The sequence below is a fragment of the Capra hircus genome, chromosome 22, assembly GCF_001704415.2.
Source record: "Capra hircus breed San Clemente chromosome 22, ASM170441v1, whole genome shotgun sequence".
Lineage (NCBI taxonomy): Eukaryota > Metazoa > Chordata > Mammalia > Artiodactyla > Bovidae > Capra > Capra hircus.
In genome coordinates this window covers 37,738,904-37,756,847 of record NC_030829.1, presented here as the reverse complement: position 1 = coordinate 37,756,847, position 17,944 = coordinate 37,738,904, and the positions used below count along the sequence as shown (strand labels likewise).

General features: G+C 42.0%; 1 protein-coding gene across 2 annotated transcripts; it reads left to right on the top strand.

Annotated features, from left to right (window-relative positions):
- SNTN (sentan, cilia apical structure protein) lies at window positions 2,952–16,851 on the top strand. 2 transcript variants are annotated; one of them, XM_013973696.2, is made up of 4 exons: window positions 2,952–3,103; window positions 4,565–4,599; window positions 12,384–12,523; window positions 16,623–16,851. In XM_013973696.2, exons 1-4 carry the CDS (start codon window positions 2,994–2,996, stop codon window positions 16,779–16,781), a joined length of 444 nt encoding a protein of 147 aa, XP_013829150.1. In that variant the 5' UTR covers window positions 2,952–2,993; the 3' UTR covers window positions 16,782–16,851. The 2 variants fall into 2 exon arrangements, with proteins under 2 accessions (XP_013829150.1, XP_013829149.1); XM_013973695.2 differs by lacking the exon at window positions 16,623–16,851 and having other exon boundaries at window positions 12,384–13,159.

Here is a 17,944-nt window from a genome sequence, read left to right as displayed (position 1 = left end):
TGTTACAGTGTTTATGAGAAGCAGGGACTTTAGCAGCCCGTTCAGCCAGGAAAATGCACACCTGCATAAAAAATGTGTGTGCTCCAAGAGGTTCTGAAACTCCACAGAATGTAATCCCTGGAGTTGCTGGACTTCCAGAGCTCCCAGTGAAGAAGTGAGCCCCTGGAAAGACCATAAGCTGAACCATCTAAGGCAAATGTTTTAGAACCTGACTTCTATGACTCTCTATTTAATTGGGGCTCAGTAAGGAACAGGAGAATGGAACAAAGTGTGAGCGCAAACTTGGTTTAAAAAAAAAAAAAAAAAAACACTTTCCTGTGATTACGTTTTTTCTCACTCAGGCAGTTTACCAAACATCAGCACCATTTATAAAGTGCTAATCTTCTGCTGACTCAGCTGCTGAGTCCCGTGGCCACAGCCATCAGGCAGGTGGTCTGGCGCACTGCTTATTAAGTCCGCATGGAGTCAGTTGTCAAACTCCTGCTTACCAGCTGCACTTTTCCTTTCCTCGAGCTGTACCTACTTCAACACACTCAAATGCCGTCCTTGTCTGTCAAAGGGTCCGACTGGCCGTGGGATGTTTTGTAAATGTTTTTTTTCCTCCAGATGCTTTGACACTATGTGCAGATAGCCTAAATGCTCCACGATATTGTGAGATTCTAGTCAAGGAAAGAAGATGTCTTATCAGCTGAACTGTCTGTAGACACTGCTATGTTTTGTTTTGTTTTGAGACTCCTAAGTTTGATTCAGTCCTGAGAAGAAAGTTATCAATAAGCCTGATTCCCAGTATCCTGCCTCCATCAGCACCATTGTCACGGTCACTGTCATCATGCTTCTTGCCCATTCATTTGCCCTTCCCTCCTATTCCAGTCTCTGCCCTTCTCTCTGCTCCCAGGAGGCTAAGTCCTCAGACCGCATCTCCCAGGCTTCCCTTCTACTGGCTTTCTGATTGGCTTGGTCTTGGTCACTGGGAGACACAGGCTGGAGATGAGAGAGTGGAATGAGCGGGGTGGGGGGTATTTCTTCCCTGTTCTCTCCCTGGTTTGCCTGATTTGCAGCCATGGCTGCCTCCCTTCAACCAAGCATTCTGTCCAGTGGCCCCTGCTCCAGGAATCCGGCCCCTTGGCTCCATCATCCTGTGTTCCTCTCTTTGCCCCTGTGAGATAAGAGTAGTCAGCCTCCCGTTGTTTCTAGTCTCTGGGTGCCTCTATACGCATGTTTATCTTCCCAACCAAGTCATCCCTTCGTGGGTGTCTCTGGTCCTGCCAGGACCCTGCTGACTCATCATCTTCATGTCATCTTCTCTGTGACTATTATTTATGGATTGTTCCTCATGTATCAGACACTGCTCTATCCAGAAGGCAAGTATTATTTTACAAATGAGAAGATAGACTTAGCCATCTGAAAGATCTTATCCCAGGTAACACAGCTAGTAAGTGGCAGAGTCGGAATTCAAACTGTTCTAGAGTCTCTTTTTAAACCACCGCCAGCAGTTCTCCAATACCATCCACATCAGAATCTTCCAGTGTGTTTGCTACAAACAGAATTCTCAGAAACCTTCTCAGAGCTCTCTGCTGAGGAAACCAGCTGTCTGTTTTAATGTGGGCAGTGAAGCTGGCGTGGGGTCATCACCTAGACCAAGGGAGCTAATTGCATAGATTAACTGACAACCAGTGGCGCAGGCTGGCATTAAAACTCTGACTGGCATGGGCAACAGTAATCAGGGAGGCCAATCAAACTCTTTCTCCCTCCGCTCTTTAACTGAAAAATGCTAAGGAAATTAGTCAAGAGGTAGAGGAACAAGAGAGAAAGAAAACCGTAAAGAGAAACAGGCAGTGAGTGAGTGGCATGGCCATATGGTGGAGCAGCGACTAGTAACTCAGCGTCCCTGGAGCCAAGTGGAAGCCGTAAGGATGACTATTCTTAGCCTCTTTTGAGATCTAACTCCTCTCACCCATCAACTTACCAGTGATCTCAGTAATTGCTGGTCATGTCTTCCCTGACCCAGACTCATTTGACTGAGTTGACATCCCCCAGCTTTTGCAAAAGGAGCTCTAAGCTAACACAAATGAAATAGGCTCCCTACTGAGCTTCCTGAATTGACTCTGTTCGTTTCTCTAAACCATTATGCACAATGAAGCCAGGATGATGTGTCCAAAATGTAAATCTAAATTTATCAGTTTCTTTGCTTAAAGCTCACAAAGGGTTTCCTAGTCTCTTGACATAAGGTGAAAATTCCCTACCGTAACCTGTCACTTCCTGTGTAAACTAGCAACCATGCCTTCTCTTCGCCCTCACCTGGAGCCTCTCTCCCCATCAGCTTCTTTGGTACAGCCACTGTGGCATTTGTTCAGTCCTTCCTGATCACCACCATCATTCCTGCCAGTGGGTTTAGCACAGGCTCCCCCATCTGTCTACAGCATGGATCCCCTGCCCTTTCACCTACTTCACTCCTACTTGTTCTGTGTTTAGTCACTCAGTCATGTCCAACTCTTTGCTACCCCATGGACTGTAGCCTGCCAGGCTCCTCTGTCTATGGGGATTCTCCAGGCCAAAATACCGGAGTGGGTTACCATGTCCTCCTCCTCACTCCTACTTGGCATCAACCATCAACTCCCCAGGGCTGCCTCCCTGACTTCCCTGACTGAGGCCAATCTCATAGAATCCCGGATACACATTATTGTCATATGTGTGACTTCTTGTGTGTTACCTGGTTAATATCAGTCTTTCCCATTAAGCTCCCTGAGATCAAGATCCATGTCTGTATTTCCTCATTATTGGGTCCCCAGGACCTTGCAGGGTGGCTGGCCCACTGCAAGCACTCAAATATGTGTTGACTGCATGCGTGGTTTAATGTCTGCCCACAAATAAACAATAGAATACGGCTCTTCTACAGGAGCCACTGTTTAGTTGTCATGGAGTGAATGAAACTGGCAACACTGGGCAAGCAACTGTTGCTTAGGAAGGGCCAACACACAACAGGAGACCAGAGTATGTGTGGCTGCGTGCACAGTACTCAGGACCAAGCACTCCACTTGGAAGGGGAGCCCAATCCTCCTGCAGCCCCAACATCTACTTTAGCACCTAAGAACATGCCCAAAAGGTCAGTTGACTCTCCTTTATTGAGTTTCACTTAGGCTTGCAGGTATATTTCCAAAGAGTTATGTCCATGACCTGGTAGCCAAGATCGTGCAAGTGTGGTGCTTATTACCCACTTCAATACCTCTGTAAATTGAGTTGGAAAATTAAAGAGAACAAATTTGCAACGTTGATTGCAAACTGAAAAGGTGATAAAATTAACACAAATGTCTTTGATTGCCTCTTGAAAAACATTCGTAAATCAAAACTGGTAATGATTTTGCTGTATGACATATTGTTTCAAGTATCCATGAGAGAAGGAAATTATTTCAGATCATTCAAATGTGTAGAATTATGGCTAATAAATGAAAAAATATCTTCCTTATGTAATTCCCTTTAGGGAACCTACTTTAGTTGAAAAAAATTTTGAACACTTAATAGGTGCCAGGTATTCCGCAGGGCCAAGGGTGGAAGATATGGAGAATCTGCAGAACTCTTATTTTCAAGGGCCTCACAGACTTATGGAGGAGATCTTGACCAAAAAAAATAATCATAATAACCCGAGCCTTATTGCAAGTGTATGTTGTACAAAGTATACGTAGAATGAAGGTCACATATCTTACGAAGGGGATAATGATGGTGCAGAGTTTTTAGAAAACCAAGAGTAGAAAATCTTGGAGGGTCTTCTCTGGCGACCCAGTGGTTGAGACTTTGCCTTTCAATGCAGGGGGTGCCAGTTCGACCCGTGGTCAGGGGGCTAAGATCCCACAAGTCTTGTGGCCCAAAAAAACAAAACATAAAATAGAAATGATATTATAACCAATTCAATAAAGACTTTAAAAATTCGCCGCAGTAAAATAAATTATAAAAAAAGAAGAGTATCTCGTAGAGAAGACCATAAAAATTCCAAGATATTAAAGTCCAGCTTCCGAACTTTATAAGTCAGAAAATTGAGGCCCCAAGGGTCACAGTCTCTTCACTACTTAGTGCCAAATTCCTTTCAAACCCTGAAGTTTTACAGAAAAGAAGTTATATTTTTTTCTTTTTCATGTGACAGTTCAGAGTAGGGATTCCAAGTCTGTGGCAGTTTTACTCCATGCCACCATGTAGGGCCCCAGGCTGATGTGGCTTCAAAATGAGGCTTCCAAGGTGCTCCTGATAATTTGTGTTGATTGGCTAGAAACAGGAAAGGGCGCAGAAGAGCCTGAATAGAAGGTGGTCAGTTCTCTTTTTCCATTAGAGGGCATTTGCCCACATACCTACAAGACTACACGAAATACTAGGCTACATAGGCCAGCCATTGCTAAGTACTTCTTAACTGTGTGACGGGGAGAAAGGATTTTGAAAGACAGGCAGGTGCTCCATGAGAACACTCAGTGCAAATTTACTGAAAATAATCTTTAAATCATTGTATTACCTTACTTTTGATGCTGATATCAATACCCAAACTCCCTGAAACATTATGTTTCTTTTGTTTTGTTGGCAGCATTTCAATATCCAAACAGCTGGCTTCAATAAAAGGTAAGGCCTGGGGTGATGGAGATGTATTTGTTGCTTCTCTACCAGGAGAGCATGCCAAGAGTTAAAAATAATAGGGCAGTGATATAAGCAAACTTACATATAAAGCATCAAACATTTATAATGTCCTTTTTAAACATTTGGCAACTGAGGTCCGGTGACAGGAATTAACTCACCCAAATTTAAAGGCTGAGCTATAATAGGTGCATGGATCCCTGACTGCTAATTTAGTGTTCATCCCACGTGGCCAGATGGCCCTCCATAGGTGGCATCTGCAGCGTGTCCAGAGCAAGACCATCAGCATCTGATGCATGAATGTTCAGTGGTACTCAGGACAAAGTCAGTCCCCAACTGCCTCTGTTGATTGAGCAAAATAGAGTGTGCCAAACTCCTGAGGTGTAAACATTTGCCTTTAGACTTTCACTTTATAGGTAAACTATCTTTAGAGAGAACAATGGAAATAACAATGAAAGAAAAGATGCACTCATATACTTGGATCATTATCTTATCCCAAAACATGTGGCTTGTTTACAGAATAACAAGTACAGCTGGCTCCCACTATATTGTAGTTATTTTCCCTCTTAGATGGTTGGTCTATTTTTCCAAAGGAGACACTTAATATTTTTATTTAAATAAATCTTCCTCTTGACAAAAATATTGTTTTTACACCATTGTAGCACAAGTTATCCATGATTTCTGTTTCAGAACTTCAGGCACTTTTTAATAATTGTCAGTGACAAAATATCATGTCTATAACATGATGAATATACATGACATTTCTCACATAACAACCCCTTCTGGGAGGTTGAGGGGGGATCATAATTCTATCATCCACACTGCCCTCCAACACACACTCACACACACACACACATATACACACACATCATTCCTAGTATCAGACTCCTTATATTAGACCATTGGGTCACATTTATTCTCATGCCTTAAGAAAACACAGGATAAATAGGGTTCATCTTGCCAGAGTTTGTTTTATTCATTGGTAATTTTAAGTTTTATTTGGTGAAATAAGACAGGGCTAGATCATGGAATAGAAGTCAGGACCAAGCCACATTTTCTCTTCTGCTACTTATGCCCTTGACCTTTAGGGGGAGGTAGATGGAATGACGGTTGAATACATATTTGCCTCTAGCATCCAAAGTAGATTTAGAGTCGAAAATTTGAGAAGTGCTGGAGTATTGGGAAAACTATTGATCTGGCAAGAAGAGAGCAGAGATCAGTTTTTAGTTCTGCCATATACAACTGATGCAAACTTGAACAAGCCACTTTTCTCCTGTAGCTCTTTTGCAAAATAATAATAGGAGTTCTAAACTAAGGTCATTCTGATCTCTTATAGAAATGAGAGTTGTGTTTCTACTACACTAAAATATTAGGAACTCACTAAATGAAATATTTCATGGTTAGTGTTCCACATTCTAGAGCAGCTGAGGTGAAAGAGGCAGGGATGGTTCTCAAGTTCAAGTCAGTTCAGTCCAGCACACATATGTTAAGGCCTACAACATGCTAGGGCCTGGGAATGAATGCAAAGATAAATAAGATGCAATGATTGCCCTCAGGGAACATATACTCTAAAGCTGCACTGTCCAATATGATACGCACTAGCCACCTGGATATGGAACACTTGAAATGCAATTAGTTTGAATAGAAATGTGCTATAAGTGTAAAATACATATCAGATGTAAGAGACTTAGTAGGGGAAAAAAGTAACATCTGAATACTTTGTTCATGTTGATCACAGGCTGAAGTTATATTTTGACATTTTGGGTTAAATAATATATTTTAAAACTAATTTTATCTGTTTTATTGTAATGTTTCTAATGCAGCTACTTAGAAAATTTTTAATTATAATTGGGGCTTGTATTTTATTTCTTTTGGACAACACTGATGTAGAAGGAAATTGAGACCGATAAACAGAGTGTTTCAATGTGAGGGTTCAGAGAAGTTAATGTTTAGGGAAGTAGAGCACAAAGGAGGGGCATGTAGCCCAATTCCAGGGTTTGAGAATACACTGCCTGAAAAACTGTCTAAAGACTGTATGCATCATGGTGAGGGGCCAGACTGCTGTGTGACCTGGAGCAAACTGCTTAACCTCTCTGTGCTTCAGTTTCCTCATGTATAAAGCAGAGATGATACTGGGACCACCTGAGAGGATGGACAGATGTAAATGAGTCGAATCATATATGTCCCATAAAGGAGTGGCTGGCATATAGAGCATGGAATTCATAGTCATTCATTACTATTGTCCTTCAGAACTCAAACTCCAGGATTGTTCTCTTAATATTACTTACTCCTCTCTCCCCAGAACTAGGACAGAGCCTGGCAATAAGAACTTGTTGGGAAGATAGGGTTATTAGAAACTACAGACAGATTAGTATCATTAAAGGGTAAAAAGTGAGATAGAAACTAACAGGAGAGATGGGCATGAGTGCCTGGTTTAACACCCTTTCCACCACCTCCACTCCAAAGGCAAGAGCTGATAAAAGACGCCAAAAAACAAATATCGAGCCTTTGCATTTTTAATAGCACTTCACCCTTCACAATATGCTTTCACATATTCACTCACAACTCCATGAGGCAGACAGGACAGGAATCAGGAAGCAACATGCTGAGTATTACTAAGGAAAGAACTCAACCATAAAAACAGGAAACCAGAACGCCTCGCAAAGTATCACCAGTATCGGTAGGAGAACCGGAGCTCCTTGTTATCTTTTATTTTTAATGTTTTTCTTGTTCTGTTTTTACCACGAGCATATGTTATTTTGCAGTTAGGGTGAAATCCATGCTGTGTTTACGAGGATGGAGGAGAAGGGAAAGAAGTGGGCTAGTCCAGATGGAGTCTCCCTCTCAAATGTGGGAGAACTGGACTTCATCAGAGGATTGGGGGGCGTCTGGTTTCCACAGCCTCTGTGGCAATGCTCTTGGAAGGACTGATTCCAAACTGCAGATCTTTCTGTGGCCTTTGAAGGCAGACAGACTTTGAAATCTTGCCCCTGCCACTCCTGAGCAGTGTGACCTTAGATTCTTAACCTCTGCATGTGTCAGTGTCCAATATGCAAAACTGAGACACAAATAGCACCTACCTTTCTGGCTTTACAAAGCATTAAATAAGATTATGTTAAAAAGGCATCTGGCACATAGTAAATAAGAAAAGTGCCCGTCATGATTTTCAAGCTCACTCACAGCTTGGAAATTCACCCACTCCCTGCCAGAAGGGCACATTCAGGAGAGGAAGAGGTTATTGTGTCCCCTGAGAAGTCTCAGACCCAGTAGAACAGCTCATATTAAAGCCCTCTCTAGTTATTACGAGTTATTAATAAAAACCTCAACTGGCAAAAATTACAGAAGGGATATTTACCTCTTAAGGAATTCAGATGTTTCCTCTAAACAATTTGTTTGTTTAAAACAAGACTGTTTATACACAAAGTTCATTTTTTAGCCACTCAAATTCAAGGTTACCATCGTACAGCTCCCCACCCACTCAAACACATATACCTCTGCTGAGGAAAGACAGACATGAGCTACAAGAAATATGCCATCTCCTTTGTATTTTGATGAGTAGGAAAATCTTGGGTAACTGAGGGCAATCTGAGTTTTAAATACAGGTTTCAAGATGTGGCAGAAGTGAAGGGAAGAGGTGAATAAGGAGGGGAGGAGAACAAGCTCAACGTAGAGCCCAAAGACAGAGAACTTTCTGAGGCTGGAATAGTAGGCTAGATGAGGGGCCAGCCACTGGATGAGCAGACAGAAGCCACAGGTCAAAATGAGACTGAGGATCAGAAGCCAAAGAGGAAATCAAGGCCGAAGAGGCTGAGGATACAGATTCCACAGACATTTATTGAATAAATATTTGTGAAGCAATTCCTGCATGCTAGGTACTTCTCTAAGAGCTGAAGATTCCACAGGCAAAAACATCCCTGTGTCCATGAGGCTTATGTTTTCAACATGAAATCAGATCTAAGCCCTGTCACTTAGTGGTGTGTCCTCAGCAAGATCAGATCCTGTCTTCATCTATAAAATGGTGTAATGAATGGAAGGACATACTGTGTTCATGGGTTGGAAACGTCAACCTCAGGAAGACATCAGTTCTCCCCAAGTTGCTCTCTTAAGTTCAATGAAATACCACAATATTCAGGGTTTTTTTTGAAAACGGATAAGCTTATTCTAAACTTTATGTGGAAAAGAGAAAGCCCTAAAATAGCCAAAATAATTTTGGAAAAGAAGACAGTGGGAGGAATCTTCAGTGTCAAGGCTTACAAGATAGCTACAGGAATCAAAATAGTATGAGGCTGCCAGAGAAATAAATACATAGTTAAGTGAAACAGAATAAGGGACCTAGAAATTGACTCACGCTAATATGCTCAACTGATTGTTGATCAAAATGCAAAAATAATTCAACAAAGTAAGGACAGAGTTTTTAAGAGTTGGAACTGAAACAGTTGGTCACCCACAGGTTACAAAAAATATACCGCTACCCAAGTCTCATATCTTACACACAAATTAACTGAACATGGACCATGGATTTAAATGTAGAACACAAAATTATACCATGTTTAATTATACCTAGGGTAAAATCTTTCATAAGAGGAAAAATTGATAAATTTGTCTTGATAAAAATAAAAAAAAAAACTTCTCCTTCACAAAAGACTCCATTGGAGAATAAAAACACAATATAAAGACAGGGAGAAAATATTTGCCTATCACATATCCTAAAAAAGATTTGTATCCTGAAAAATTTTAAACTCTCAAACCTCAAAAAAAGTTTTTAATTCAGTTAGAAAGTGAGCAAAATCCATGAATAGATCTGAACCAATAAATGTTTCACTGAGGAAGACATACAGATGGCAAATAAGCACATGAAAAGACGTTTGGCATCATTAGCCATTAGGAAATACAATTTAAAACCACAGTGAGATGTCACTATGCACATATCAGCATGGCTAAAATAATAAATAGTGACAACCCTGAATGCTGGCAAACATAAAGGAAAGCTGGATCTCTCATACATTGCTGTGTGTGTGCTTAGTCGCTCAGTTTTGTCTGACTCTTTGTGACCACATGGACTATATATAGACCACCAAACTCCTCTGTCCATGGGGATTCTCTAGGGGATCTTCCCAACCCAGGGATCAAGCCCAGGTCTCCCACACTGCAGGTGGATTCTTTACCGTCTGAGCCACCAGGGAAGTCCATGGGCCTGTAAAATGGTATAGCCACTATGGAAAACAGTTTATGGTTTCTTAAAAACAAGAAAGGGGCCTATCGTATAACCCAGCAATTGTATTCTTGGACATTTTTTCCAAGGAAATAGAAATCATGTCTATATAGTAACTTGCATACAAATGTTCTTACAGGCTTTATTTATAATAGCCAAAAACTGTAAACATCCAAGATATTCTGCAGTGGAGGCCAATACCTTGATTAAAATGTTTTGGCAGATGTTTATGGACAGAAATTATAGCCTCACCATTTGGTCTGGGTTCTGTTCAGAGATATAGTAAAAACTGAGAAAGTCCACACACGCTTTCCCTTCACCCATTCCTCTTAACTGTTGTCCTTCCATTTAACTTTAATTGAAAGAAAAAAAAAAACTAAAATTTTCAATGCCTTCTCTTTAACCATTGAAGAAAATCCTGATTCCTTTCCATCACCTAGGAGTTCAGCATGGTCTAGCCCCTACCCACTTTTCTAAACAAACACTTTCAGCTTCTAGACTCCAGTCACAGCTGTCCTTTCAGCTCCTGCAGTGTGCCATGCTCCTGACCTGAGCCTTCACATATGGCGCTCCTGAGCCTGGACTCTGAACACCACCCTTATCTCAGGCTGATCCATTCCACCCTTTACTGACAGGTCCTTCCTCTCGTATTGGTCTTAGCTTAAATAATAATCTACCTAGAGATGCCTCCAAGACCACCTATAAATATCAGTACTTTTTCTCCCAGACCCACTCTGTAATTTTCTGGGGTTTTTTTTTTCCATCTTTATACCTTCTTTGCCTCATACATCATGTGTTGTAAATGTGCACCATATGTGTGTATATAGAGAAACAATTATATATATATATATATATATATATATAACAAACCCATGTGTATGCATCTATATCCTCTTGATTACTGTTGCTTATCCCACTAGATTATGAGATCAATGAGGGCAGAGGCCACTTCTGATTGTGTCTGAGCAGCTCAGGAATTACCAGGAACACAGTGAGTGCTCCATACAGAAATCAGTGCTCAGACTGATCATCTTTCTTTGAATCCACGATTGTTGCACATTACCTGGGCAGAAAGCTATTGGATTTTGTTTTTCTCTTCTTTTCTTCCTGTTCATTCATTCAACAGCATATAATGGCACCTGCAGAGAAGACTCTTGAGAGTCCCTTGGACTGTAATGAGATCAAACCAGTCAATCCTAAAGAATATCAGTCGTGACTATTAATTGGAAGGACTGATGCTGAAGCTGAAACTCCACTACTTTGGCCACCTGATTCGAAGAACTGACTTATTTTAAAAGACCCTGATGCTGGGAAAGATTGAGGGCAGAAGGAGAAGGGAATGACAGAGGATGAGATGGTTGGATGGCATCACCGACTCTATGGACATGAGTTTGAGTAAACTCCAGGAGTTGGTGATGAACAGGGAGGCCTGGTGTGCTCCAGTTCATGGGGTTGCAAATAGTCGGACATGACTGAACAACTGAACTGATGCTGAAGCTGAAGCTCCAATACTTTGGCCACCTGATGCAAAGAGCCGACCCATTGGAAAAGACAGTGATGCCAGGAAAGATTGAAGGCAGGAGGAGGAGGGGGCAACAGAGGATGAGATTGTTGGATGGCATCACCAATGCAATGGAGTTTGAGCAAACTCTGAGAGATAAGGCTGGCATGCTGCAGTCCATGGGATTACAAAGAGTCGAACATGACTTAGCGACTGAACAACAACTTCATAGCTAGGCATTTTTGCTGGTCACTGGGAGTATAGTGATTTTAAAAAAAATATGATCTGTGGCCTCATGGAGCTTGCATTTCAGTTTGAGAGAAAGATGATCAAACATGTAATAAGTATAAAGTGGGAGAAGTTCTGTAATAGAGGATGTACTGAGGGCTGAGGGAACAGAGAGGCTAAGGGTTTTCTTCACTGAACCTGTAGTTCTCAGGTGTCATTGTGTGTTCCCCACTGGAAAGGACTGAATTAGCACCACACTTTAAACCAGAGAAACCAGCTGGGAAGATCACTGTGACTGAGGCTGTGATTCAAAGAGATCCTTATCTATCGTGAAATCAGAGGACTTGTCCGGGATGTCATTCTCCTTTCCCACGCTGTCCTGTGTGATGCTCTGACACAGAATATAAACTCCACGAGAGAGGGACTTTGTCTTACTCAGTGAAGTGTCTTAGTGCCAGGGACTGAGCCAGGCACAGAGTAGATGCTCTGTAAATATCTGTTGACTAACTAAACGAAATTACACATCAGAAAAGCAAGGCTTAGAGAGGTCAGGTGTTTTCCCAAGCGCATATGGCAAGCAGGGGCTAAATCTCATCCTGATTCTCCTAATTTTATTTTCTACTAAAGGGACTTTGGTTTTCCATTGTTTAAAAGTCCAGGATCAAACACGATGCATTCCACCCTCAGATAGGTGGCAAAAAGCCAAAGGTCAGGATTACATTGACACACACCTTCCAGCGCTGTTCCCCAGGTTCCCCTGGAGGGAGGAGCCTGATGGTTGGGAGCGATTTCTAACCTAGGCTACACGGTTGTACATTTCTGCTCTCACAGCTCTACGCAAGGGCTCAGATCTGGAAAAAGCCATTGCCACCGCTGCTCTGGTTTTCAGAAACTCTTCTGACCCTGATGGTAAACTCGGAAAAGCTACTGCCAAAAATCTGCTGCAAACCCAGTTTAAGACTTTCACAGAGGTAAGACAATTAACAGGCACCAAGAAATGTGAGCCACACCATAACAGCTGGCCTGAAAGAGTAAAACAGAGGGACCATTTTGGGCTTGGTGGTCAAAAAAGAGCTCCTGGAAAATTAAGGTATAGTTGTGATCTGAAAAATGAGATTAAGAGTGATCTAGGGGTGAGGGCCGGTGGGGAGTGGTGGCATTCCAAGTAGGGAATCTGATGTAAAGTACGTCAAAGACATCTGAGGTCCAGTAAGTGTTAGTGAAAAGCGGGAGGGAAGTAAGAGCAATGAGGGAGGAAGCCGGGCAGGGGGTGAGAAGTCGTGTCTTACAGAGGCATAGCCTGTGGGCAGGAGGAAGCCAGGGATGGCTTCTTAATTCCCGAGAAAGAAATTACGCCAGCTGCAGTAGGAGATGAGACTCCAAGAGGGTGGGGAGTGGGGGCAAAGAAGAGAGGAACGGTGGCGAAGGAATGCAAACAGAAGAAGACGTTGGTTTGGGCTAAGGTGGCAAGTATGAGGGGCCTTTGGAAGGTGGAATGAACAGGATCTGCTGTGAGGGCTGAAGAACAGGAGGGAGCGAATAATGATATGTCAGTTCTGACTGTGGGAAGAAATGGATGGTGGATCCATTTTCAGAGAAGAGAAAGACTGGAGAAGAATCAGATTGGAGGTGGGGTGGGAGGGTGGGGGCAGGTGATGAGTTCTGTCAGCTTGTGTCCAGCTTAAGGCGTCCTTGAAACTTTAAAGTTGATAAACTCAGACAGCAATAGGATATGTGAGCAGAATGGTCAGAATAGAGATCTGTATTAAGTGCGTGACCAGAGGGAGGGACCTAAATGATCTAGAGGCATCTTTCTCAAACCTCAGTCACCTGATATTATCTTCAGTACTTTTTTTAAAAAAGTATTTCTTTATTTATTTGGCTACACCAGGTCTTAGTAGCAGCACGTGGGATCTAGTTTCCTGACCAGAGATTGAATCCAGGCCCCCTGCATTGTGAGTGTGAAGTCTTAGACCCTGGACCACCAGGAAAGTCCCCTATCTTCAGTGTTTTTCCTGTATCTGCCTATAGCCTGTATTAAAATTAACTTAGAACTTTTAAAGTTAACACTCTACTTAAAGTTATTTTATAAAGAACCTTGATCACTATTCTAAATGTAAATTCAGTGAGTGGAAATGGAAGACAGTAAAAAACATAGTTGACTGTACATTCCTATCTAATATTTATTCTCACATCGTCTAAAATCACGTTACATTCTACCAGTAGTACATGTTCAAACTTCAGAAAATAGTAGCCTTGGGACAATAGGTAAGAAGAAAAGAGGGCTTCATGCTGAACCTAAACCACCAACATTTAATGGTAGGCAGAGAGAGAAAAAACTTAAAAGGAAACAATCTCTCAGGTTCTATGTGTATTCTGAAATACATAAAGGAGAAATATTATAGTTCCTTTAAAATATAAATATGTGTATGGTTTTAGTGTACTACAGTTACATACGGTGCCATCCACTGGGGAGTCTGGGTCAAAGGCACAGCTTCCTAGGATTATTTCCAAAGAGCATGTGTGAAGTGTTTTTTGTTTTTTTATTCCACAAATAAGTGAATTTTTTAAAAGCCTGTTTCATAGAAACAGTGAATATAATGGTGGTTGCCAGGAGCTGGGGGAAAGGGGTGATTTAGGTCAAAGGGTACACATTTCCAGCTATAAGAAGAAAAAGTTCTGAAGCTCTAATCCACAGCATGATGACTGGTTAGTAATAAGGTACTGCATACTTGAGAGTCTCTGAGGGTAAGTCATAAGCATTGTCACCACACAGATTAATTCTGTGCGAGGTGATGGATGTGTTAATTATCTTGATCTTGGTAATCATTCTGCAATGCATATGTATCAAATCATCACATTGTACACTTTAAATATATAGGTTATATTTGTCATTGTTCCACAATAAAGTAAAAAATGAGCTTGTGCACGTGTATGTGTGTGAAAGAGAGAGACAGAGACTACTGTATGAGACAAAGAAAAATGACTGAAAAGAAATGTTAATAATATTTAGCTATCTTTAGGTAATAGGGTAAAGGGTTATTTTTACATTCTTCTGGGTTTTTTTTCTGTATGTCCAATATTAAACACATATTGTTTTTGCAATAATTTTTTTAAAGCTATTTTTTTTTCAGCCAGAAACATCAGATAAGATTTGACAAGAGATCCAAAATTCTGGGGAATCTTTACAGAGAGGGTGGGAGAGCAAATCTTATATCATCAGTTTGCATCAGAGGCCAAAAAAAAGAGACAAATCTCAGCGAGAAAAAGAACACTGCATGTACTTGGCAAGTCCTCAGTGAGCTTTTGACAAGTGTGAGAATGAGGACCTAGTGGATGAGTCTCATCCTGATGTGATCCACTATCTGAGAACATCAGAGGAAAAGAATTAAAACCAAAGTTGCCAGGAAAGATCTCAGCCTTGTACCGCTGGGTGCAGACTAAACCCAGGAAAGGCAGCCGATTCCGGGCTCTCTAGCAGCAGACTAAGCCAGATCACAGGGCAATCCCGCCCTCTCCTCCGGAAGAGAGTAGAGCCGTATTTCAGGGACCTGGGGGGATTGCTCAGCCCTACCGCCCTCAGTCTCAGTGGTCCCACTGCGTGGTCCCACTACCAGACACGTAGTGTCATGGCAGAATGCTGTCTTGGACCACCTTCCCTGCTCTGCCCTGTGAGAGTGCCGAAGGCAGGTACAGTGAGTGTAAGAGTCTCCGTAACCAACTGGGCTTCCTTCTAAATCCTCACGCAGGGTTCTCTGGGAAAATGAGCTGGACCTTCTGGCTGAGTCCGGGGTCTGAAAGGAACATGTCCTTCCTCATAAGCCTAAACGTAATTTGGGGGATCTTATTTATCCCCCTGAGTCAGTCACAGATAATAAAACTGAGCACCTAGATGCGCTGCTAAGAAGATACAAAAGCAAGATGGCAGGGCAGGCCCAAAAGACTGGACGTCCATCAGCTCCGTGCTCTTAAAATGCACAGCAAAAAGAGAGGAGATAGACCTCCAGCCATCTCTGACCTGAGGGAGGCAGACATAGGTCCTTCCACCTTCACTGGTAAGTGTCGCCTCTTGAGGAGCAGCCTAGAAAAGATGAAGGCCTTAAGCCTGTGCAAGGAATGTATCATCACCCCTAAGTGCCTTAGTCATTGCTGCAATGAGCTTTTTTACAGCCAGCACATGAGTGAGGGTTTGGGGTTAAACTAAATGCAGTGAATCAAATGACCTTAATGTTTTTTTATGCCACTTGGGAAGATATTTCACAAGCTGTGCTTGGAACTGAAAAGTTTCTCCATTTATGTGCTTTTCACAGGTTTTCCTTCAATCTGTTTCTGAGGTTTGATGAACTTTGGTTTGATTTATGATCAAGCTAAGTGCTGAACAATCTTTCAAAGCACATACTTTCTTTTAGCATATTTTACTTCATTTTTCTGGATAATCAAACTCAGTAGCTCACATAGTGGATACCTCCAATGACAAAGGGATTGTAATTTGAAAATCAGAAAGCATAACAGTAACTGTATTTGTAGAGAGGTAGTATAGCTTAGCGGTTGAGTGAGGACTCCAGAATCAGGTAGCCAATACAGTGAATCCTGCTTCCACGCTCATAGCTGTCTGTGATGATGTGGTGATAGTTGCTCAGTCATGTCTGACTCTTCATGACCCCATGAACTGTAGCCTGCCAGGCTGTTCATCCATGAGTTTCTCTGGGCAAGAATACTGTAGTGGATAGCCATTCACTTCTCCAGGGGATCTTCCTGACACAGGGATTGAACCTAGGTCTCCTGTGTTGCAGGCACATTCTGTTACCATCTGAGCCACCAGGGACGTTTGGGACAAATTACTTTATTCTCACTGAGTCTCTGGCCTTCCATTGTAGGGTGGGAAAATCATATGTATTCAATAAGGTCACTGTGAGCACTCAGATAACCCATAAAAAGATTTAACACATTGCTTGTCTAGTAGTGCTGGTAGCAACTTTACATGTTGTTAATAACATGGTTACTATTGCTTATTATCTATAAAACCAGGGCAGCACAATGAATTAGGCTTTTTACTTTTCATTCTTACAGGGACAAGAAACCAAAGCAAGGTACAAAGACCTCCTTTCTGAACTTGACGAACACACAGAAAATAAGCTGGATTTTGAGGATTTCATGGTCTTACTGTTAAGCATCACTATAACGTCAGATTTGCTCCAAAATATATGGAGTGTAAAAATTACACAATAATCAGCTTTAAATAAATAGGCAAATTAATGGCAAAATACAGTGTTAAATGATTTAAAATTTTTTCATTTTATTTTTGATCAATTGAAGGTACTGATCATGCACCTGGGGTTGCCTAGGGTGGGTCTGATTGCTAATATACAGACCCATTGTCACTACAGAAATCTATGCACACTCTTCAGGAATGTTTAAATAACATGATATAATCTCTGATGCTTTAGAATATAATAGGTTTGATACCACCAAATATTGCATTGCTTTTGCTGTGTCAGTGTCTTAGAGCACTTCCCTTATAGTCACTGAGCCCCTCACTCATTCATTCATCAAACAATGTGTATTGAGCTTCTACTTGATGGTATTCCTAAGGACAAAGTAATGAATCAGCCAATCTCTGCCCTCAGACATGCCTGCCAGAGTCTCAGCAGAGGAGACAGACTGTGAACATTTTATCAATCAATTTCTTATACAGTATAATTATGATTGTGATAAGGGCTACAGGTTGCTGAAAGAGTTGTTATCACATGACTTGGGATCAAAGGTCAGAAAAGATCTACTGGCCTTCTGAAAAAGGCTAAACTGAAAGAGGAAGAAAACAGATCAGTGGCTGCCAGGACTGTGGGTAGGACATGGAATTGTCCACAGATGGGCATGAGGGCACTTTTAGGGGGATGGAGATGTTACATACCTTGATTGTGGTGATAGGTACATGACTGCACACATTTGTCAAACTCTTAGAACTACACACACAAAAGGGAGGTGAATTTTACTTTCTGTGAATACTGCCTATATATGACTTGTGTTAGTTGCTCAGTCGTGTCTACCTCTCTGTGACCCCGTGGACTGTAGCCCACCAGGCTCCTCTGTCCATGGGATTCTCCAGGCAAGAATACTGGAGTGGGTTGCCATTTCCTTTTCCAGGGGATCTTCCCAACCCAGGGATTGAACCCAGGTCTCCCACATTGCAGGCAGATTCTTTACCAGCTGAGCCGCCGGAGAAGCCCTATATATGACTTGCTGCTGCTGCTGCTAAGTCGCTTCAGTCGTGTCGGACTCTGTGCAACCCCATAGACAGCAGCCCACCAGGCTCCCCCATCCCTGGAATTCCCCAGGCAAGAACACTGGAGAGGGTTGCCATTTCCTTCTCCAGGGGATCTTCCCAACCCAGG

Bases quoted from the DNA above. Each gene is read 5' to 3' on its own strand.
- SNTN (XM_013973695.2), top strand. From the start codon at position 2,994: ATGTGTGGCTGCGTGCACAGTACTCAGGACCAAGCACTCCACTTGGAA. The intron at 3,104-4,564 runs GTCAGTTGACTC...TTTTGTTGGCAG, and splicing joins CCTAAGAACATGCCCAAAAG to CATTTCAATATCCAAACAGC. The intron at 4,600-12,383 runs GTAAGGCCTGGG...CTGCTCTCACAG, and splicing joins ACAGCTGGCTTCAATAAAAG to CTCTACGCAAGGGCTCAGAT.